Raw genomic sequence first — 24,459 nt, 5'->3', positions numbered from 1 at the left:
TTGGTGATGAACTGTGATGTTCTAATGATTAATGAATAATGAAATAGAGACGATCGGTCAAGGTCCCACTAATTGGTTGATATGGACTTTCTATCGTCTGCAGGAGTAAAGCAGGAACGTCTGTCAGAAGGTCTTTCTCCTAGGCATTGTGCGTTATCCCTTGTTGGTGAACCGATCATGTATCCGGAGATAAATTCACTCGTCGATGAGCTGCACAGGAGGCGCATTTCTACTTTCCTTGTTACTAATGCCCAGTTCCCTGAAAGAATTAGGATGTTGAAGCCTATCACCCAGGTTAGGAAGTTCATTTTCTTCTTTGTATATTGATACATGCAGTCAGGTTCTGAATGAAAGCTTTAGAATTTCCAGCCCTTCAGATAATATAGTTCATTGACATATTTCTGATAATCACAGCTATACGTGAGTGTAGATGCTGCAACAAAGGAGCACTTGAAGGCAATTGATAGACCACTATTTGGGGATTTCTGGGAGCGTTTCATTGTAAGTACTCTCTAATTCTCCATGCATTTACTTCTCTCTTTCAGATGTCTATTTACTTGTGAGCATACTTATGGCCAATTGGTTCTTATTAAGCATGTAGATGTAAAGGCTCATATTCATGAGAAAACAAGACCAATGATAAATTGTTTTATAATGCCTCCAGGTTAATGGTTTATTTTTTCTACCTGGATGAGATTAATGGTTAAATGATTTATTTTGGCTACTTTATTGGTTCTTCTGATTGGGCTAAAACTTTTACTTCTTTTCTTCATTTAATCTATTGAAAGAAATTATTAAATAGAAGAAATTTCATGAGAATTCATGCATTCACGCTAAATGAGATAAAGTAATTAAATGAGACTTGTTCCTTTCTTCCCTTCTTCCTAAGAGTCAAGAGATTAAGCTTGTAGTAGGGATTTAATCTCCCTAGATGGGAAATAATCATCTGAAGGGATTTCATGCTTTCTCCCTAACTGAAAAGTAGGCATCAAAAGGGGTGTTAAACCTTTGAAGAACCTTCTTATGGAGAAGTTATCTGATTAAAATGGTAGCTCTTTGAGATTAAAATAAGGTCTTGTCTCCACTAACGAGCTATGTAATTAAGATTGTAGTCGCATTTGGAGTGGCATTCTATGTCACAAATATCTCCGATATTTTCATAATATAGCGATTTTATCGCGTTATTTTGATGAAATACCAAAATCCCGAAATAATCTCGAGAACTTAAAAAACATAGTGATATTTTCATTTATCGCGATAATATCACGATTTTTTTTGTTAATTTATATATTTTTTATCTATTTTTAAATAATTTTATTTTTATAGTTTTTCCGATATAAACCCAGAAAAATAAAATAAAATTAATACATCCCGAGATTTTCCCTTGCTGAGAAATTTCCGAGAACGATATTTGTCACATAGGTGGGATTCCCTTACAAATCAATAATAAAAAACCCTTTTGTGGCGTGAATTGTGTTTATACTTTATTTTTGCAATTTATTTTTTGTTTTCTGTTTTTTATAAAGTTAATGTAAACACTTAAGAAAAAAAATAAAATAAAGTTCCCCTAATGCTCAAAAGAGTTATAGAGAAAAAGTTGAGAAATTTGGAAAAAAAGAATCTTTTGCAGTTTCCTCTTACAAGGGTAGAAAAACATGATGAGACGACTTAGATCCAAGGTTCAATAATGTGGTAGGAGTGTGGTTGAGGTTGCGTGAGGTAGGGTTTGGACGGTGTGTGACTAAAAGATCAATCTTATCCCTGAAAAGATAAAAAGACTGACTGGAATTTGAGAAAAAGGAGTCTTTTTTCTTTTCTGTTTTCGTTTGTCTTAGATAAGAGTTAATTTAAAATCAGTTTCCGTAGGGAAGCTGTGCCTTCCAAATACCAATAAACTAACAAGCGGGCCTCTGCTTCTCCACCATAGTTAAATCTTGCAATTTCTTTTCTTTATGTTTTCACTAAGGTCCCTCATTAAAGTCATTCTTGTAACTCTTTAAGTTTTATATTGAATACTAATGAAAGAGAGATATCTAGAAGCATAACTAATGAAAGAGAGATGTCTCCAAGCATACGAGACATTCTCAAGCTTCCATTCTTTCCATTTGTTTCTTCCTTCTATTTTACAGAAAGTGGACTAGTTCCAAATAATGGCAATTTATTATTTAGACATTTTTGCCCTTTGCAGTTTATAATGGGAGTTCTGGATCATTGCTACGATTCTGAAATTTGCACTTCTAAATTTGAAGTTTAGGATGTAGGGTTCAATTAAACACCGTTACCTTCTTGCAGGAAGTGATATTCATAATATGTACACTCTCTCCTTGTTTTATACTTAATTGATTTACGGTTGAGAGCTTTTTGGGAATTGGAACAACCTATATCAACCAATTACATAACTTTAAAATAAAGAGGGGAGTGCCATTATCAGAACAAGGAATGCAATATGAGGCCCTTGCTAAATGTGGATTAAAAATTTAAAAGCCAAGGTTTAAGAACTCAGAATTTCGCTTGGACGCAACCACATCAAAATTCTTCCAAGCATTTGATCAAGTTTTGGATTTTGAAAATCATATGATACAATATAATATTAAATTTTTTGAGTAATTAGTTTTCATGGGCACTGGCTTAAGATTTATAGGTGTTAGATTTTTTTTTTTGGTGTTCTAAGAAATTGAATCTTCTTAGTTGACCCGAGTTTCGACTGAATTGAATTCTGAGTGAATACTTTGAGTACTTGATTGTTTTTTTATTTACTGATAGGAACTTTTATTTTTAAGCATGTGAGTCACTCGTATATGAGCTGCCTGACTTAAAATGTCTTTCATGGGAAGTTTTCCGATTGACATGGCATTTGCTATTCATGATTTCTCTGATGAATCAATGTCCCTTGTGACTCTAGCCAATGATCTTGACTGTTGAGTTGTTGATCCCCAAAGCTCAATACCTATGATTTAGCTGACACTTTGAATTTAAATTTATTGCTGACACATGTGTTGTGTAGTTTAAGACACGGCGCATGTGTCCGCATGTGTCGACACTCCTTTCGACACTTTTAAATATTCTGCTAGGTCAGACTTACTGTAGGCGTGTCGACACGTTTTTTGTGCCATGATAAGTGTGTCATTATGTTTTAAATATTATGTTTACCTCTTTTATCTCTTTTTTTTTATTATGAACTCTTCTTTTAACTCTTATTTAACTAAAATTTGTTGTTATATCTCATCCCCTAAACCTAAAAACCCTAAACAAACTCTTTTTCCAATATTATATTCGCTGTATCATATTGGTGTCCCTTTCTTGCTGAATATTAGAGACTGAAGAGATTAGATCTGTTACATTAAATGGAGATGAAAGTAGAATAGAGAATAGGAGAGAAAGGGGATGGAAATGCGTTAGAGTTCTCTGTCTCACTCTCACGCATAAATATATATTTATATATGTGAGATACATAAAAAGACATAAATACCCCTCCAACGTGAGGTGTATCACACGACCATTCTCAACACTCCCCTTCAAGCTGGAGTATGTATGCCATACATTCCGAGCTTGTTACATAAGTCACTTAATATGGCCCAGTTTAGGGGTTTCGTAAACATATTTGCTATCTGGTCGTTTGACCTTGTGAACACTGTGCAAATCTCCCTTTTTTGAATCCTATGACGAATAAAATGACAATCCACCTCTATGTGTTTTGCCCTCTCATGAAACACTTGATTCATGGCTATATGAATGGTGGACTTGTTGTCACAGTGGAGTGAAGCAGGTGATGAGTAGGGCAAACCAATCTTTGACATAAATGACCTCAACCAGATCAACTCACAGCCTGTATGTGCCATGGCTCTATACTCTGACTCTACACTTGTCCTTGATACAACCTCTTGTTTCTTACTTTTTCAAGACACCAAGATGCCTCAAACAAAAGTACAATAGCCATTTGTAGACCTCCTATCTGCAGGATATCCTGCCCAATCTGCATCTGAATATCCCTCAATCCTCATATGACTGTTTTCTGAAGAGGAGACCTTTACCAGAAGCTTTCTTTAGAAATTTCACTATCTGGACAATTGCCGACCAATGAGGTGTCTGTGGTGCACTCATATACTAACTAACCACGCTGATTGCATAAGAAATATTTGGGCGTGTGACCGTGAGGTAAATCAACTTTCCAACTAAACATCTATATCTACATGGATCCTCTAGTAACTCCCCCTGATCAAGTGAAATCTTGATATTTGGGTCCATGGGTGTCTCAGCTGGCTTTGCTCCAAGAAGATCAATCTCCTCCAATATATCCAGTGCGTACTTTCTTTGTGATAAAGATCTGTGAATTCTTCGGCGGATGCGCTTGCAAAAGAGGGTGTAATCGGGATACTCTTTGCGAGGATTTCTATCTCCTCAGATCTGCTTATAATTTTACTTGTAATCCCATTGGGGATTTTGGTCTTTGATTGTACTCGGGGACATCTTGTCCCCTTCCGGTTTTTCCGGTCTTTTGGAATAAAATTTTGTTACCTTTTTTTTTTCTTTAAAAAAGATAGCCCTCCACATGAATGTGCTACCTCTGTCCCTAGAAAGTATCTCAGACGACCAAGGCCTTTGGTACAAAATTCTTTATGAAGAAAATCCTTCAATCTCTGTATACACACTGTCACTCCTTGTAATTATGATATCATCAACATACACAATCAGGCAAATCCTACCATCTTTACCCTGAGAGCTGAACACTGAATGGTCTACGACACACTGTTTCAATCCAAATCGTATCACTGCCTCACTAAATCTTCCAAACCAAGCATGAGGGGATTGCTTAAGACCATATATTGCCTTCTGTAACTTGCAGACTGCATCCTTCATCTCCCTCTGAGCAGCATATCCAAGAGGTTGCTCCATGTATACGTCTTCTTGCAAATCACCATGCAGGAAGACATTCTTGACATCTAGCTAATAAAGAGGCCATGACATGTTTACTGCAAGGGATATCAAAACACGTACTAAAGGGATTTTTTCCATTGGTGAAAAAGTTTTCGTGTAATCAATGTCGTCAGTCTGTGTATATCCCTTTGCAACCAATCGAGCCTTCATTCTTTCTATTGTCCCATCTAGTAGGTATTTTACTGTAAACACCCACTTACAGCCTACTACCTGTGCCCCTGGAGGAAGATGGACCAACTGCCATGTAAGATTTGACTCCATAGCACCCATCTCTGCATCCATTGCTGCTCGCCAACCCGGATGAGCCATAGCATCTGCAATAGAACGAGGAACAGAAATAGAGGACGCAAATGATAGAAATGAACTATAAGAGGGTGACAGATGAGCATAAGAAACCACATCAGAAATGGGATGATGTGTAGATCAAGAACGTGTACGAGATGAAATAGGAGCTTCGTCAATAGAAACAATTACCTCTGGAGTAGTGGGGAGTGAGGGAGCTGGTGGGGGAGCTGTGGGGGAGCTTGTGGGCATGAGGTGTCGTCTGGACATGAAGGCAATAGAGACTGCTGACGATGTCGAAAATAAACCTGCAATGGCTTCGATTGTTCCACAAGTGACAAGGATGAAACTGGAATGGGCAATGGCAGCAAAACCTGAGAAATAGGAACTGGTATAGGAACAGACTCAGTAAAATAAGGGGTATCCTCAAAGAACGAAACATCAACGGACACGTAGACACGACGAAGTTGAGGACTATAGCATCTATAGCCCTTCTGAGTACGAGAATAGCCCAAGAAAACACATTTGATAACACGGGGATCCAACTTGTCGAGTCCAAGAGTAAGATCATGAACAAAGCATGTGCAACCAAATACTCTAGGAAGAATGGAAAGGGATTCCCTGATGGATGTAAAACTGAAATTGGTGAACGATTTTAGAGAATTGATGATGGAAGACAATTGGCTAGGAAGCAAGATGTGAGAATGGCATCGGCCTAATATGACTTTGGGACACGCATATGATAAAAGAGATTCCTAGCCATGTCTACAAGGTACCTAAGTTTCCTTTCTGCAACACCATTTTACTGAGAGGTATGAGCACAAGATGACTGATGAATGATTCCACGGCTAGATAGAAACTCCTGAAACCCATTAGAAACCGAGAAATATTCGCATGCATTGTCAGTACGCAAGTATTTAAGAGGAACATGAGCACTTGTTAGTTATCTTAGCATAAAAAGAACTAAACACAGAAAAAACTTCTGAACGATCTTTTATTACATATAACCACCACATCCTTGAATAATCGTCCACAAATACAATAAAATATCGATATCCAATATAAAAGGAGTTCTACATGGACCCCAAATATCAGAATGGACCAACTCAAACGGACTCGAAACACGACTAACTGAACGTGACTGAAAGGAAACACGATGGTGTTTTCCATACTGACAAGACTCATAAGGAAACTGACTAACAGGACTTGACATAACTAAAGAATACTGCAAACGATCCACTGGGGGGGTGACTAAGACGACAATGCCACATTAACGAATCAACCGAAGTGCGCAACGCAGTGGGTGGAGTATCACCGTCAAAGTAGTAGAGTCCATCTACCTCATGGCCCGTTCCAGTCCTCCTCCCAATCGCAAGATCCTGAAAATAACAATAAGATGGAAAGAAGGCCACATAACAGTTAAGGCGACGAGTAAATTGACTAACGGAAAGTAGATTACAAGGGAAACTAGTAACACGTAAAATAAATGAGATAGACAAATGAGAACTAAGAGATGTGTCCCCTACACTAGAGATACATCACATAGCCCCATTAGCCAAAGTGACTAATGTAGAAGTGGATGTAGGCTTAAAGGGACTAAGAAGACTACTCTTACCAGTCATATGATGGGAGGCTCCAGAGTCAATGAGCCATGAACTGGAGCGACTGAGAGAACAGGATGGGTTGCTACCTTCTGTCGCGAGAGTGGCAGTGGGTTGTTTCCCTTTCTCCAGTAGGCACGGTAGAGACTCGTACTCGGTATGGGAAACAACCAATGTATTAGAAGAACTAGGCGCGGAAGAGACAACAGTCGAACTCGCTGTGGGAGTCCCATAAATGTAATGTGCAGCCCATGGGGGCCGTAACTCTGGATGCAAATCATAACAGAAATCTGCAGCGTGACCCTCCATGCCATAATGTGTACAATAACGGAATCCATGGCCACCATTACCACGGCCTCCCCCTAAGTCACGACCAAAACCTCGATCAGATTCGCAACGACCATGACCACCACGGGTACCGCGGCCATAACGAGACTGAACAGCTAGAGCAAATCGCTCACCAACAGAATCATCAGGAACATCAACTCGAAGTGCTCGCTAAACACAAGGGAAAACCACATCAAGAAATGGTAAACTGCCCTTACCCATTATCAGTTGCTGAATAGGAAGAAACTCTCTTCCTAGGCCATCCAGAAACGAGGGAACAACACGTAACTCCTCTTTCTGTTTGGCCAGCACAGCAAAATCTGTAAGGGCAAGTAAACACGAGGGAACAACACATAACTCCTCTTTCTGTTTGGCCAGCACAGCAAAATCTGTAGAGGGTGGCAAGTAAGAGTCCAGCTGCTCACACAAACCAACGAACTCAGAGTAGTAATCAGAAACAGACTGCTCGCCCCACTTCGACTTGAGAAGGTCTGAATAAACATCACAAATCTTTGTAAGGTTGTTGGTTCCTAAGTAGAGTGTCTCTGCACGTAGCCAGACAACTCTCGAAGACCCCAGGAGCAACATATGACTAGCAATCTTGGGCTCCATACTCTGGTATAACAGGGACTGAATAAGAGCATCGTCCTGGCTCCACTTGTCATAGGTGGAGTCCTTAGGTGATGGTGGATCCGAAGTTATGTAACTCAACTTGCCCTGGCGACAGAGAAAGTTTAACAGATTCACTCCATGCAGGGTAATTTGATCCATCAAGCTTAATGTAAGTCATAGAAGTGATAGGGAAAGGCTAAAAACAATAGATGAATTGGAGGGGGTGGTCATTGTTGTGAATATCTACACGAAACCGCATCACCAAGGAACTGCAAAAAGTGGTAATGGCACAAACACACACCAATGATCCACCAACGACTCACCCAATCAACGAGATACCATGAACAGTCTTAGTCAGCTCCAACAACATAACTAGCATCCACTAACATCCTAAACAGTGATCACATAACAATCCACAATCCACAAAATGCCACACACAAACCACTATAAACAGAACAATCACTGATACAGAATCACGCCTCCAACAAATCACCCAATCAACACAAGAACATAAATTATCTCACACGGATCCACCAACATCAACCCACGACATCAACTGATCCATCGACATCAACCAACAATATCAATTGAACCACCCACAAGAACAACATCAAATCGATTCAACCCAACACCATTAACAACCAACATGGGCTACCAGCATATATGATCAATTCGATTAGTCAATAACCATTAAATGACATAACTACACCAACAAATCAGCAACATACCACCTAAAATCAGCAACCATCAATATTCTCGAAGACCATCAGAAGGCCCATGAAAAGAGAGAGACCATAATAACGAAGAAATTGCATTCCAACAATAGGGAATCCATGATAATCTCCATCCGTGCCATCAACATAAGAAGAAGAGGTAATAGTCTTGATTTATGTCATCAAAGAATCAACCTAAAAGGTAAAAGGGAAAATACGATGTGCAGCTGTTTTATGGAGTGCGATTTAGGGTTTAGGCGTGTCAGCTAGGTCTAGGATGGGAATAGTATGGGTTTTGAGTTTCGTAGTGTGAACGGCTAGGGTTAGGGATATGCGCAAGGTAGGATTTGGGTATTGGTTAGGGTTAGAGTACTATTAGGGTTAGGGTTGATTGGAATGGATCTGGTCAGGGTTAGGGATATGCGCAAGATAGGATTTGGGTTTTGGTTAGGGTTAGGGTACTGTTAAGGTTAGGATAGATTTGAATGGATATGAGTTTTGGTTAGGGTTAGTGTTGGTGAAGGAGTAATCTTCAAGGTGGATGCTTTTGATCCTCAGCCTTATGCTCTGATACCATGTTACATTAAATGGAGATGAAAGTAGAATAGAGAATAGGAGAGAAGGGATGGAGAATGCGTTAGAGAGTTCTCTATCTCACTCTCATGCATAAATATATCTTTATATATGTGAGAGACATAAAAAGACAAAAGCAGATGATGCTTGGCTGAAAAACCATGCAAGCACAGGAAAAAAATGTCATGGCTTCCATGAAAAAAAAAAGAACATAAAAAGAGAAGTGGGGGTGGCGAGGGGAGGCGATGACCATTAGGCAATATTACAGTCACCGTCGGGATAATCCCCTGCCTTGCTTTGATAATCCTCCCAGTCCGGTCATTTGTAGTTGTGGTTTCAATATTGACCGGTTGGCTGACCCCTTTCTAGCTTCTGTAGAAAGTATTCAGCCCAGAAAGTATTCCATTCTCTAGGAGTTTTCAACAGTTGTTGCCGTAGATCCTTGATCTTGTTGAGTCAAGGGGGATCCGGGAGGGATCATTTGGGGTCCCCCCAAGATCCCTCCCCTGTTCCCTGGGAAGCTAGGAGGATATGGACACGATGGTTCGAAGATTTGAATTTGGAACTAGAAAATCACGTGGAAGAAGAAATTCAAATCCTAAAAGGGTAAACCTCTCAAATCAACATGAAAGTGACTGGATGTGTTTGAGGTGCAAATATAAAATTTTTGGCTCGCGCAATGTTTGTAGAAAATGCTCTAGACCAAAAGAAAGAATTGAGGTAGCAAAAGCCTGGGAGCCTAAGGAAATTCCGAAGGATGTTCATCCTTCTTGTTCTGATAAGAAGGTCGACAATCCGGTGATCAATGTCCCAATAGACCTAGTTTCTGATAGGAAGAGGACTCTCAAAAGCTGTCTTGTTGACACTTTAAGAAACAATTGTTCAGTGTTGGAAGAGGTTTGGGGATGGGCTCAAAGACATTGGGATCTTCCCTTGCTTAACAAGCCGTTTTGTATCAGCCCTTCGATGGTGCTATTTTGCTTTGAGTTGCAAGGTCAAGCCTCGTCCATCCTCAGGCGTTGTGGTGATGCTTTGGGAGGATACCTTGTCTCTCTTCAACCCTAGTTTCCTGCTCTTAATTCTGGTGTGAGAACTTTGAGGTTTAGATTTATGATATCCCGCTTCACGCCTGGTCTGCTTCCACGGTAGAGGCCTTGGGTCAGCACTTCGGTCATGTCCTTGAAACCCAGATGTTTGGTACCCATGACCACTGTCTGGAATTCACATCCACCAAGATTTTCACAACGATGTAGAAATGCATACCCTCATTTATAAACCTTAAGGTAGATTCCAACATCAATCCAGTGGGAGTTAAAGCGGTAGCTGAGGAGTTTAATTCCTTTATGGATCTGTCGGTGGTAGGGGATTCATCGGTCCCAGCCAAAAGGGTTTCGAAAACAAAGTTGCCGAAGAAAGATTTTTCCATGGAAATGGAAGGACCGATTCTAGAAAATCCTGAGCGTAAAACTGTCAATTCCATTGGTAAAGGGGAGCCGTTGGATGAACCCGTATCGTTTTTTGAATTGTCTTCTATCTTGGGAATGGAAAAATTGTCAGATTTTTTTTTTTTTTTTTAACAAGAAATCATCATCGAAAGGGAAGGTAGACGGCCATGGGAAAGGAGCGATGCAAAAATCGTTTAAGGTTGGGACACGTGCCATAACGGGAAAAGCCATCAGGAAAGATATCATTGACAATTTCAACCTGCAGACGGCGATAGATGGAAAGGCTGTAAAATTTAAAATCGTTTTTTCAATAGCAGCAAAAGAACAAAGGAAGGTCAAGGGGTTTGAAATCCTATAAATGGCAGGGCAGTGGGATTCGTGTCAATACTCATCAGATAGGTAACTCAAACTGTGTTGGGAAACTCGGTCAAGCTGGTAGAGTCGCGCGCATCGAATCACACTTATTGGCCACTAGGGGCGGTCTTTCCCTCTTTAAAAGGAGGCTCCTGGGTCATCTTAAAAGAGAAGAAAGTAATAAGAAAAATTTAGCCTCCAAAGTTAAGTTTCTCTTGAAAGATTTTGATAAACCGCTTTCCCCTAATATGTCGGATGAAGGCGGATCCAAGATCAGGAAGAGGAAGGACATCTCCTTTGATGCTGAAGACCTTAGATGTCTTAAGGAGTTGGAGTACGATGAGCAAATGGCTTCGGAGGAATTCCCAACTCCGCGAGAAATCTCGATGGGGATTTGGAAGAAACAGTGGAAGCAGTTCAAAAAGGATGCAAAGCAAAAATGGAGGAACTCAAAAAAGTTTCAGGGTCAATAGATCCGAAGGATGTATATGTTCAGATCTATTAGCTCCCTTTCTATAAGGAAGCTTTAGAAAAGGACAGAAGGATTCTTCGTCGACGGTGGGAAGAGGAGAAAGCGCCTGAGATAGAGAGATTAGAAAAACTGGTAGCAGCTTCAGTAGAGGAATCTAAACAATCTTGGGACTTGTTAGATAGAGAAGTCAAGAAATTCAGGAACAGATGGGAAAGGAAAATGAAGACAAAGGAAAAGAAAAATGATTGGGGAATGTTCAGGGGAAGCAGAAAATAATGGTTATTCTTCTGAGGAGTTTGATGAGATGCTGGCTATAGGAGATGTCTTTGGAATAGGATATGATGATGACCTTGAAGCTTTAAAAAAAAATGTTTATGACAAAGGCGATAAGAGATTTGAAGGAAAAAAGGGAGGTCTGTAAGGATCATAAGTCTGGGAAGCAGGCGGAAGTTTTGGGGGGCCGAGGGTTGTAAACCCTAAAGGAAGAATCTTCCGGCCCCTGTAGATAGTTAGTTTTTTAACTTCTAAAAGAAGGTGGTTAGACAGTCCATAAGGTAGTTAAATTCTAAAGAAGATGGATCTTAGTTTTCTGGAGGATGTAAGTTAGCGGAAAATACGTTGAAGATCTCCACTATTTATGGCCACCTTAGGCTTAAAGCTTAAATGGAAACTATGGAGCATTTGTTTGGAAGTTGATTCCCCTAGGCTTGAGAGACTTTAGGGTCATTCGCTGAGGGTGTAATCCTTCCCTCGAAATTGTTCTTGCCCTAAGAAGTTTGGAAAGATAGTTCTTAGGGGTGTGTATCTGGATCGGGGAAAGGCTTTTGGGAGGATGTCAGTAGCATTTGTGATCGTCCAGGATAAAGGTGCCACTAATAGATAGCAAAAGTATCTACCTATTGTTTGTATTCAGATGGGCTATAATCCGACCAATTTTGGCTTGAGAGACTATGCCTTTCGCTCAGACTGGCTTTTTGTTTGAATATTTTTGCTTTGCTACTCTATGTGCTAGAGGTATGGTCATGATAGACATGTTGAAACCCTGGTGTTTGTTAGTAACAGTGTTAATAGGTTTAATTGGAGGTTAGCTTGTAAAATGACTGATGGAAGAGCTTGGTACAGAGAAGCACCCTTGGAGCCTCAAGTATATATTTCGCCACTGACATGATGAAGGAAGACATGTCCCAGTTATTTTATTTTATTGCTATCTTACTACTTTGTGGTCCAGGGTATGTCCAGACCAGTCTTTTGATATTTTATAATACAGGATGAGACTCCTGGTCCCCAATGTAATTCAAATATCAATGAAAATATGTCAACTTTCAAAGTAAAAAGATATAAATACCCCCTCCAACGTGAGGTGTATCACATGGCCATTCTCAACAAGATTAAATTGATGAGCGTGTTGGAGGGGGGCGCAGGTCACATACCCAATCCACCACTTCGAGTGTCCCTAACCTTTTGCTCACTCGACCGGATTTGAGCAGCAAGACTAAACATTTTTCAACAATCAACAATGGCGGGTTTGGTGCCAGAGGATTGGCAATGCCCCTACTGTCTCTACCACAACTTTGGATGGCGAAAAAGATGCAGAAGGTGCTCACAAGTCGGAGCGAATTCGATCCCCTCATCTTTTATGCGAGTTGGAGGGGGGGGGGGATCCAAAGGGAGATCTAAGACAAGTAAAGATAATAGACCTAAAGTCTGGTCTTGCTCTCCTTGTCAATACCTTAATTTCAGATGGCGGGATACCGTTGGTGTCATCAGGCCAGAAACCCCTCAAAATGGGTACCTCGTGCTAGCTCAACTTCTCGACTAGATTCCAATCGTGACGAGGACGGTTGTTGGCCTGATTAAGGCAAGATTCACTATCACAAGAGTTTAGGGAATCCATCTTTATCTATCTCGGGTAGCGAAGTGGATGTGCGATTGGATACCCTAAAATCTTGCCTGATAGGGATAAAGAAAAATCTTAATGGGACCTTGCAAGAGCTCTGAAAATGGGCTCAAAAGGTCTGGGATACTCCATCTTTACAATGTCCAATATTGACAAAAAATGAAATTCTTTTTATGTTCGATTCGGAAGCCCAGGCATCATAGACCCTTGCTAAGGGGCCTGAGGTCTTGGGTAATCACTTGCTCTCCCTCTCGCCGTGGAAAAAGTAATTTATTCAAGGTGAGGAAGCTCATTAGGTTCACTTTTATGGCATCCCCTTGCATGCTTGGGCCGTGTCAACAATGGAGGCTATAGGGGGCCTTTTTGGCAAGGTAGTAGAAACTAAGATGGAAGGTAACCATCAGAATTGTATGAGTTTTGTCTCGGCCAAAATCCTTGCCCCCGCTGGCACTTTCTTAACTCCTGCTTTAAAATCAGGATTTTTGGCCTCACCTACACAATTGAGGTTGTTCTTTAGGACAATAAAACTTGCGTGTCCTCTCTTGAGCCCTCTATCTTTTTGGACCCTTTTGGATCCGGCATTCATTCGCCGGCTGAACGATCCCAGGCGAGCCAGGGGCGGTTTCCTGGTTAGCCTTCGGAACCCGTGTTGATTTCAAATTTCAAATCTAACCAATCAAAGGTTCCGGTTTTGCCGCCCAAGGATGATCCTAAGGTTCAACTTGAAAAAGGTGTGATGGAACCTGAAAATAGGAATTTAGGTCAATCCTGTCCTTTCTTGGCGGGTCCCTAGACAGCCAGGCCAAAATATCCTACCCCTAGACGAAAAGTAGCCTGGATGGACCTGCCAATCAAAGCTGCCAAGGCAGGTGGCCTCCATCCAAAAGTTAGGAAAATCCCTGATTATCGAGCCCCTGGTGGCTTCCATGATGGTTTAAATTTCTTGGTCAGGGGGCCAAGTTCAAAAGAAAATCTTCTTTTGAAGATTTTGGAGAATATTCGGGTCACAACTTAGGATCAAGAAAGAAAAGCAGCAAGCTGGTAAATCTCTTAAAATTTTACTCCAAATCTACTGGTTTGGCTCCGTTTTCAGCTAAGCCAGTAATTTTGGCCCCTGGACGATTATAGATATTGGCTTTATGGGTTGGGGGGGCTGTGTTTCGAATATCTACCTTAGATGAGAGGCCATATTGACTAAAGCATTTGTGGGTGTCTCTACTATCTTATCTCGTCTCGGTTGTTGGGAAGTGGGTTAGATTTCTACTTATTCATTACGCGTCTTTTCATTTATTCTCTGTTTCTGAGCCCTTTCCTAGGAGCGGATGTTCCTTGGCTTTGAAATTGGTATTAATAGGTACCTTTAGTCCAGTATTTTGAGGAGGCACAAAGCCATAGGAAAGACTTCATCGATTTCTCCTAGTTCTATTTCCCTCTATCATTATCAAAGGAGGAATGACTAATATCGGTGATTCAAGAGAATCTTCTTGTTCTGGAGGACGTTGCAGATGGCTTCTCACGGAGATCATGGTTTTAGAAAACCTCCTTAAGAGGTTGAGATCGATGATCTATAATGAAGAGCGGGCTTCCATCAATCCCCCAACCCACAAGAATTGTCGAAAGAGCTTCTTAGCGTGTACTGGAAATTACTCATGCTAGACTCTCAAAACAGGCCGTTCACTTGGTATAGCCTCTATGGTTTTACCCCATTCAAAGATACCCATTCACCATTGCACAACCACCTTTTCTTTAAGCTACTTGCGATTGAAGAAAGGGTTGGGAGGAGGCAAAACTGGGAAGCTACTAAGGCGGTGGGTATTCGGCTAGTGGAAGAAAGGATTGCGACTAGAAAAATTCTTGGATTTTGGGTCGGAATCCGGAGGACCTTCTTCTTGATCTGCCAGATTTCCAAATCCAGCATATCATGGAGGAGTTGGAAAAGTGCTTGGCTTAGGCAACTTGTTTAGAAGTACAAACTGAATGACTATCTAGATGGTGATGACAACTCTGTTTTGATGATCGCCTTGGCTTCCTCCCGTTTTGCAGAAATGGGAGCGGGACCTCAAGAAATAAAGGACTTTGGAGAGGCTCCTAACAGTCTTAGAAGGGGTTGATGCTAGGGGTAGATATTCTTCTAAGGTTTTTTAACTATAGATTGGCAATTTTTGGTTGGCTTTTTCTCAGTTAGGGCTATTGGGTAATGTAAGGGGTAATGGGTCTTCTTTTGAGCCAAGGAGATCGCTCTTGGGCAATTCATACTATGCAAATCTAGTGGGACTACCGGTCCCCATTGTAGTTTTACTAGTATGAATATATCTGTCATTTTTCAAAAAAAAATTGATGAGTGTGTTGTTATTTGATTATCTCATGTTTGTTTTTTATTAAAGTTGATTAATCCTAAGATTTATTAGTTTGCTAAATGAATATTGTATTTATATTGTTGCAAATTATATGTATCTTGTTTAATCCTTAATCCTGTCCTTCAGTTCCTGTATCTTTTTTTCTTTTTGGCTTTTAATGCTTTGTATCTTGACCATCTCGGTCGTTTTTTTTTTCCAATAAAATTGGCTATTGTTGCAAATTATGATAGTAATTAATAAGTTTATATGTATGTACGTGTATGGGCACATTACCATTTCTAGATATTTAGGTGTTGCCATGTTTGACACCTCGCATTCGTGTCGAAACTCATCACACGAATCTATATCCACAAATCATGATTGTATATACTTTCTATTTTAGCCGTGTCCCCATTTCTAAATTCTGGGGTTTGCCGTGTCCACAAATCATAGCTTAATACTGACTTCTGATAATTTCAATAATGTTTCAGGATTCGCTTAAATGGAAACTATGGAGCATTTGTTTGGAAGTTGATTCCCCTAGGCTTGAGAGACTTTAGGGTCATTCGCTGAGGGTGTAATCCTTCCCTCGAAATTGTTCTTGCCCTAAGAAGTTTGGAAAGATAGTTCTTAGGGGTGTGTATCTGGATCGGGGAAAGGCTTTTGGGAGGATGTCAGTAGCATTTGTGATCGTCCAGGATAAAGGTGCCACTAATAGATAGCAAAAGTATCTACCTATTGTTTGTATTCAGATGGGCTATAATCCGACCAATTTTGGCTTGAGAGACTATGCCTTTCGCTCAGACTGGCTTTTTGTCTGAATATTTTTGCTTTGCTACTCTATGTGCTAGAGGTATGGTCATGATAGACATGTTGAAACCCTGGTGTTTGTTAGTAACAGTGTTAATAGGTTTAATTGGAGGTTAGCTTGTAAAATGACTGATGGAAGAGCTTGGTACAGAGAAGCACCCTTGGAGCCTCAAGTATATATTTCGCCACTGACATGATGAAGGAAGACATGCCGCAGTTATTTTATTTTGTTGCTATCTTACTACTTCGTGGTCCAGGGTATGTCCAGACCAGTCTTTTGATATTTTATAATACAGGATGAGACTCCTGGTCCCCAATGTAATTCAAATATCAATGAAAATATGTCAACTTTCAAAGTAAAAAGACATAAATACCCCCTCCAACGTGAGGTGTATCACATGGCCATTCTCAACAAGATTAAATTGATGAGCGTGTTGGAGGGGGGCGCAGGTCACATACCCAATCCACCACTTCGAGTGTCCCTAACCTTTTGCTCACTCGACCGGATTTGAGCAGCAAGACTAAACATTTTTCAACAATCAACAATGGCGGGTTTGGTGCCAGAGGATTGGCAATGCCCCTACTGTCTCTACCACAACTTTGGATGGCGAAAAAGATGCAGAAGGTGCTCACAAGTCGGAGAGAATTCGATCCCCTCATCTTTTATGCGAGTTGGAGGGGGGGGGGGGATCCAAAGGGAGATCTAAGACAAGTAAAGATAATAGACCTAAAGTCTGGTCTTGCTCTCCTTGTCAATACCTTAATTTCAGATGGCGGGATACCGTTGGTGTCATCGGGCCAGAAACCCCTCAAAATGGGTACCTCGTGCTAGCTCAACTTCTCGACTAGAGTCCAATCGTGACGAGGACGGTTGTTGGCCTGATTCAGGCAAGATTCACTATCACAAGAGTTTAGGGAATCCATCTTTATCTATCTCGGGTAGCAAAGTGGATGTGCGATTGGATACCCTAAAATCTTGCCTGATAGGGATAAAGAAAAATCTTAATGGGACCTTGCAAGAGCTCTGAAAATGGGCTCAAAAGGTCTGGGATACTCCATCTTTACAATGTCCTATATTGACAAAAAATGAAATTCTTTTTATGTTCGATTCGGAAGCCCAGGCATCACAGACCCTTGCTAAGGGGCCTGAGGTCTTGGGTAATCCCTTGCTCTTCCTCCCGCCGTGGAAAAAGTAATTTATTCAAGGTGGGGAAGCTCATTAGGTTCACTTTTATGGCATCCCCTTGCATGCTTGGGCCGTGTCAACAATGGAGGCTATAGGGGGCCTTTTTGGCAAGGTAGTAGAAACTAAGATGGAAGGTAACCATCAGAATTGTATGAGTTTTGTCTCGGCCAAAATCCTTGCCCCCGCTGGCACTTTCTTAACTCCTGCTTTAAAATCAGGATTTTTGGCCTCACCTACACAATTGAGGTTGTTCTTTAGGACAATAAAACTTGCGTGTCCTCTCTTGAGCCCTCTATCTTTTTGGGCCCTTTTGGATCCGGCATCCATTCGCCGGCTGAACGATCCCAGGCGAGCCAGGGGCGGTTTCCTGGCTAGCCTTCGGAACCCGTGTTGATTTCAAATATCAAATCTAACCAATCAAAGGTTCCGGTTTTGCCGCCCAAGGATGATCCTAAGGTTCAACTTGAAAAAGGTGTGATGGAACCTGAAAATAGGAATTTAGGTCAATCCTGTCCTTTCTTGGCGGGTCCCGAGACAGCCAGGCCAAAATATCCTACCCCTAGACGAAAAGTAGCCTGGATGGACCTGCCAATCAAAGCTGCCAAGGCAAGTGGCCTCCATCCAAAAGTTAGGAAAATCCCTGATTATCGAGCCTCTGGTGGCTTCCATGATGGTTTAAATTTCTTGGTCATGGGGCCAAGTTCAAAAGAAAATCTTCTTTTGAAGATTTTGGAGAATATTCGGGTCACAACTTAGGATCAAGAAAGAAAAGCAGCAAGCTGGTAAATCTCTTAAAATTTTGCTCCAAATCTACTGGTTTGGCTCCGTTTTCGGCTAAGCCAGTAATTTTGGCCCCTGGACGATTATAGATATTGGCTTTATGGGTTGGGGGGGCCGTGTTTCGAATATCTACCTTAGATGAGAGGCCATATTGACTAAAGCATTTGTGGGTGTCTCTACTATCTTATCTCGTCTCGGTTGTTGGGAAGTGGGTTAGATTTCTACTTATTCATTACGCGTCTTTTCATTTATTCTCTGTTTCTGAGCCCTGTCCTAGGAGCGGATGTTCCAAGGCTTTGAAATTGGTATTAATAGGTACCTTTAGTCCAGTTTTTTGAGGAGGCACAAAGCCATAGGAAAGACTTCATCGATTTCTCCTAGTTCTATTTCCCTCTATCATTATCAAAGGAGGAATGACTAATATCGGTGATTCAAGAGAATCTTCTTGTTCTGGAGGACGTTGCAGATGGCTTCTCACGGAGATCATGGTTTTAGAAAACCTCCTTAAGAGGTTGAGATCGATGATCTATAATGAAGAGCGGGCTTCCATCAATCCCCCAACCCACAAGAATTGTCGAAAGAGCTTCTTAGCGTGTACTGGAAATTACTCATGCTAGACTCTCAAAACAGGCCGTTCACTTGGTATACCCTCTATGGTTTTACCCCATTCAAAGATACCCATTCACCATTGCACAACCACCTTTTCTTTAAGCTACTTGCGATTGAAGAAAGGGTTGAGAGGAGGCAAAACTGGGAAGCTACTAAGGCGGTGGGTATCCGGCTAGAGGAAGAAAGGATTGCGACTAGAAAAATTCTTGGATTTTGGGTCGGAATCCGGAGGACCTTCTTGATCTGCCAGATTTCCAAATCCAGCATATCATGGAGGAGTTGGAAAAGTGCTTGGCTTAGGCAACTTGTTTAGAAGTACAAACTGAATGACTATCTAGATGGTGATGACAAGTCTGTTTTGATGATCGCCTTGGCTTCCTCCCGTTTTGCAGAAATGGGAGCGGGACCTCAAGAAATAAAGGACTTTGGAGAGGCTCCTAACAGTCTTAGAAGGGGTTGATGCTAGGGTAGATATTCTTCTAAGGTTTTTTAACTATAGATTGGCAATTTTTGGTTGGCTTTTTCTCAGTTAGGGCTATTGGGTAATGTAAGGGGTAATGGGTCTTCTTTTGAGCCAAGGAGATCGCTCCTGGGCAATTCATACTATGCAAATCTAGTGGGACTACCGGTCCCCATTGTAGTTTTTACTAGTATGAATATATCTGTCATTTTTCAAAAAAAAATTGATGAGTGTGTTGTTATTTGATTATCTCATGTTTGTTTTTTATTAAAGTTGATTAATCCTAAGATTTATTAGTTTGCTAAATGAATATTGTATTTATATTGTTGCAAATTATATGTATCTTGTTTAATCCTTAATCCTGTTCTTCAGTTCCTGTATCTTTTTTTCTTTTTGGCTTTTAATGCTTTGTATCTTGACCATCTCGGTTGTTTTTTTTTTTCAATAAAATTGGCTATTGTTGCAAATTATGATAGTAATTAATAAGTTTATATGTATGTACGTGTATGGGCACATTACCATTTCTAGATTTTTAGGTGTTGCCATGTTTGACACCTCGCATTCGTGTCGAAACTCATCACACGAATCTATATCCACAAATCATGATTGTATACTCTTTCTATTTTAGCCGTGTCTCCATTTCTAAATTCTGGGGTTTGCCGTGTCCACAAATCATAGCTTAATACTGACTTCTGATAATTTCAATAATGTTTCAGGATTCGCTCAAGGCTCTCCGTGAAAAACAGCAGAGGACTGTTTATCGTTTGACATTGGTTAAAGGATGGAATGCAGAAGATGTAGATGCATACTCAAACTTACTCAGTGTTGGTGCACCTGATTTCATTGAAATCAAGGGTGTCACCTATTGTGGCTCGTAAGTTTCTTCATTGTCTAGTATCGAGTTTCATTTCTTGCTTTTCTAGAAACTCCCAATACAATATATACTCTGGCATGCTGACAGGTCTGCCACTTCAAAGTTGACAATGGAGAACGTCCCATGGCATTCTGATGTGAAAGCTTTTGCTGAGGGTTTGGCCTTGCAAAGCAATGCGGAGTATGAAGTTGCATGCGAGCATGTCCACTCCTGTTGTGTCCTCCTGGCAAAAGTTAGCAAGTTTAAAGTAAACAACCAATGGTTCACATGGATAGATTATGAAAAGTTCCAGGACCTGGTAATCTCCATGTTCCTATGGTCTAGATGCTAGTCTATGACTTCCATTCCATGATAAATATATCTTGATTTGGAGTGCAGGTAGCTTCAGGAAAGCCATTTAACAGTGGAGATTACATGGCCGCAACACCTTCCTGGGCTGTCTACGGTTCAGAGGAGGGTGGCTTTGATCCAGATCAGTCTCGTTTTAGGAAGGAGCGACGCCATGGAGTAGCCAACATTCAGAGCTAGATGAATTTATTTTCAAATATCCAGCATGCCAAGCCCAACAACCAATTGCTGGCCTAAATGAAGAAATGCAGATTAAAATGGAGCATCCAGGTTTTTCTTTCTTTCCTTGCTTTCCTTCAGAAGCCAACTTGCGCCAGTGAGGAGTTTAGGGCTAGTCCAATAGGAACTTGTTTTATAATACTTAACCAAGTTTTTCTCGTCTTAATTTTTTAATACTCCAGCAGGTTTTGTAGTCCTGTGTTTTACATGAATGGAGTCATTGTCTTAGCTCGACTAGAATTTTGATTGAGATGAATCAAGTCGGTGAATTTTTGAAATATTCTCGATTGAGTTCTTATACCTTGCTGTATAATTTGTATATAATACCTATATTATCATTAGTGAATGTTTAATTGGGCAGTTGTACATTGCCTTTTGTAGTTCAGCCTCTTCATTGACGAATAAAAGTCCCTTACCTTCCCACAATTATAGGAATAAGGGAAGTTGAGTAGAGAATGGAATTCGCAAGAAGCATAAAATAAGATCACATCTTTACATTAGATAAGAACTTTGAATCCGCAAGGAGAATCAAGCAAAAAGTAAGATCACATCTTCTATATTTGAGAAGTCGTCGTTAAAAATAGGCCAAGTTGTAGACTCAAAATTCTAAACTTGTGTCATAGTAGTATTTTTTTTTTTGTGTATGGAACCCAAAAAATTATTCATTTAAATCATTTGACTCTAAATTCTAAAAGAATGTTTCCCTAAAAAGAACAGACTAAATTCTAAAAGAATGCTTCCCTAAAAGGAACAGATTCAAAATCTTCTAAATTGGCTAAGAACAGAATTTATCATAAATGGTAAAATAAATAGAAAAAGGTATGTCCATCTTCCTGGCTTTTTTTTTGTTATGATAAACTCTGTCCGTTCGGGCCCCTGTAGAGCTCTCCGAGACAAATTCAATGATATGTTATAACCCCTGATCCAATGTTCATATAGTAACTAGTTATATTCGTTTGAAGCTTTGACCCTCTTGGTTGCCTTCTTTTGATCTTTCATGTTTAGAAACTCTCCAGCAACCTATTCTTCTTTAGTATCCCCCACTTGAAAAAAAGAAGAAGAAAAACTCAACCTCGAGTCAATCTCTTGATAAACTGGATCTTCAGGCACACAGTATTCAATCAAGTCAGCAACATTGAATCTTGGAGATATAGTCATGTCCTGAAGATGTTCAAGGACATAAGCATTCTCATTGATCTTATGATTAATTGATATCATCCATACTTCTAATTCTTTAGTTTATTATATGTACTAACTATGAATAGTTCATTTTGTAGATGAATTATTACATAGTCGCCCTCCTAGAACAACACCGAGTTGTGTTTGTTTGCATCTTCTTTGTATTTGGTGTCAAACTCTTAAAGATTCTTCTTGACATCAATATGCACAACTTGGTTCTATCATCCATGTTCTCTGCAGTATTCACCTAAAAGCATTGGCCAGTACATTAAGTGTAGTATATGCCTCAAATAGCCATACACGCTCAAAGAGAGAATTTCTCCTGGACCTGTTCTCCAAATTGTTGAAGATATGTCTGTGGATGGTATGCACTGTTGTACTTTAAAGATATATCAATCCCCTACACAATGTCTTCCAAGCGTGACTCAGGAACTTATTATCACTATCCGAATTAATAGTCTTTATCATCCCATGTAGTCTAACAACCCTGGGAAGAAGAGTTTGGATACATGTGATGTGTCCATACTCCATACTCCATAGTCTTCTTGTACAAGATGAAATGAGCCATTTTCAAAAATCTGCCAACCGCTACAAACACGAAATGCATACCGCATTGAGCCGCAGAAGACCCAACACAAAGTCTATGGATAAACCTTCCCGCGAGACATTAGGCAGAGGTCGAGGGGGTGTAAATATCAATATTTTGAGCTTGGCCTTTAGCAACTTGACACACGTGACCCCTCTACACAAATTTGCCCATATCTCGCGTCAAATGGGTCAGGAATATTTCTCCTCCATAACAGCAAATGCTCTTATCACATCTCAAGTGTCCTCTTGAGTCGTCAACTTGCAGATTGTGGAATCTGCTCTCTGAGTCAACAGCTTGGGCTACATAGCTGATTTCTTTTGAAAAGTTAGTTTACTTGAATGTGCAACTCTTTAGTGTGTTCCATTTGTAACTTATCCTCTTTCTTTTTTTTGGAAATCATGGCAACTTCGGCTGCATCTTCCGTCACTAAAGCGATTTCCTAAAGGCCTAGTAGGCCTAGCGATGGGAATGGTTCTATTGAATACCCATTTTTTCTAAAATACTTTGTCTTTGGCTGAAATGCCCAACAATTCTCTGTTGACATGGGCGAGAGAGCAACTACAAACCTGCTCTAACTTTAACGAGGTGAGAATGAGCCCATCGCAAAAACCATTGGAAGATGATGAACTTGGGCAGGCTGCAGTATCTCAACTAAAAAAACCCACTGGATATTTCTATCCCCAACCCACACAATAAACTATCTTTCCACTCGGAGACCCACTGTTGCACTAGATCCTTAGCCAGAGTGGAAGCATCACCAACTATATGATAAGCCCGAGCACCAGAATCAATAGTTTGCGTAGTTGACCGTGTTTCATACTCTCCGAAGGGCTGTTTCGCCACCAAGAAGTAGTTGGACCCGTATAACCACAATCCGTATTGTATGTGGGGATCGAGCAAGCAGTAACTATTAATTAGGAACTGGTGCGATTTCTATCCAGTGTTTGTGCCAGCTCCAATACCAGTGCCAGTTCAAGATTCGTAGGTACCCTCTAGTGTGTGCCCCTCTTTGGTGTACCTGTGTGGGTTGAACCATAGTATGTCCTCTCTCTCTAAACAATTGGGGGGGCGATATGCAACCCATCTGCATCCAGATTCCGATCCGTGTGAAGGGATGGGGGAAGCATCCGAAGCACCCCTGCACTACCACGCTCGAATTTACGGATGGAATCATATAGAAGGGGCAAAGCTCACGGAGAAAAGAAAGCTCTTTAAACTAGAATTCTCACACACCATAGAAATTTCTTATTATTACTCCATCTGATGAGAGGTAGCAGTATCTCGCCCAATTCCAAGGTTCACGACATTCTTTTGGGTGGGTTACTGCCGTAGTTGGAGCGAGTCATAGTTCCATCATGTTGATTAACTCGATCAGGCAGCTCTTTTATCCTTTAGGATAAAGCCATCCTTAAGTGTGTGACTGATCAAGCGATGGAACCGAGTGTATTTCGGATCATCAACTTTCCCAACCTCGTGTACTATCTTAATCTCTTGAAGTATGATCCAATTTTGTTGTAAGAGGTCGCCGTGTAGTGTCTTAATCTCTTGAAGTGTGATCCAATTTTGTTGTAAGAGGTCGTCGAATATATCTTCGATCATGTCATCGGAGAAAGAATGTTTCTTCTTTTTTTCCTACTTTATGTTCTTTTTCTCTTTTCGCTCCTTTAGGTTCATTTTCTTGGTGTCTTTTGACTTCTTTCCTCCAACGACCACAGGAGACTTATTTGTTTCAACGACCGCCGTTGTCGAAGACTCGAACCTTTATACGCCTCGAGGACGCCGCCATTTGCTAAGATGTGCTTTCACATCGTGGGCTGTAGTGCCCAAGTCGTCGAATCCCATAAAGGTTTGGGGCAAG

The 24,459-nt window shown here is 40.6% G+C and overlaps 1 protein-coding gene across 1 annotated transcript in view; it reads left to right on the top strand.

The window, feature by feature from the left end:
* The window catches only part of LOC143851530 (flavodoxin family protein / radical SAM domain-containing protein), a 36,480-nt gene extending 15,267 nt beyond the window's left edge, over nt 1–21,213 (top strand). The window contains exons 4-8 of the mRNA XM_077360992.1: nt 104–294; nt 415–501; nt 20,109–20,266; nt 20,354–20,564; nt 20,645–21,213. Coding sequence (XP_077217107.1) covers nt 104–294; nt 415–501; nt 20,109–20,266; nt 20,354–20,564; nt 20,645–20,794 — 797 coding nt within the window. The 3' untranslated portion in view covers nt 20,795–21,213. The remainder of the gene's footprint in view (nt 1–103; nt 295–414; nt 502–20,108; nt 20,267–20,353; nt 20,565–20,644) is intronic.
* The last annotated feature ends 3,246 nt before the right edge of the window (nt 21,214–24,459 follow it).

The sequence above is a fragment of the Tasmannia lanceolata genome, unplaced genomic scaffold (genome assembly GCF_043159265.1).
Source record: "Tasmannia lanceolata isolate RefF3 unplaced genomic scaffold, GAP_Taslan_0.1 ptg000018l, whole genome shotgun sequence".
In the NCBI taxonomy this organism is placed as follows: domain Eukaryota; kingdom Viridiplantae; phylum Streptophyta; class Magnoliopsida; order Canellales; family Winteraceae; genus Tasmannia; species Tasmannia lanceolata.
Note: the sequence above shows the minus strand (reverse complement) of the source record. Positions and strands in the feature narration are given on the sequence as shown.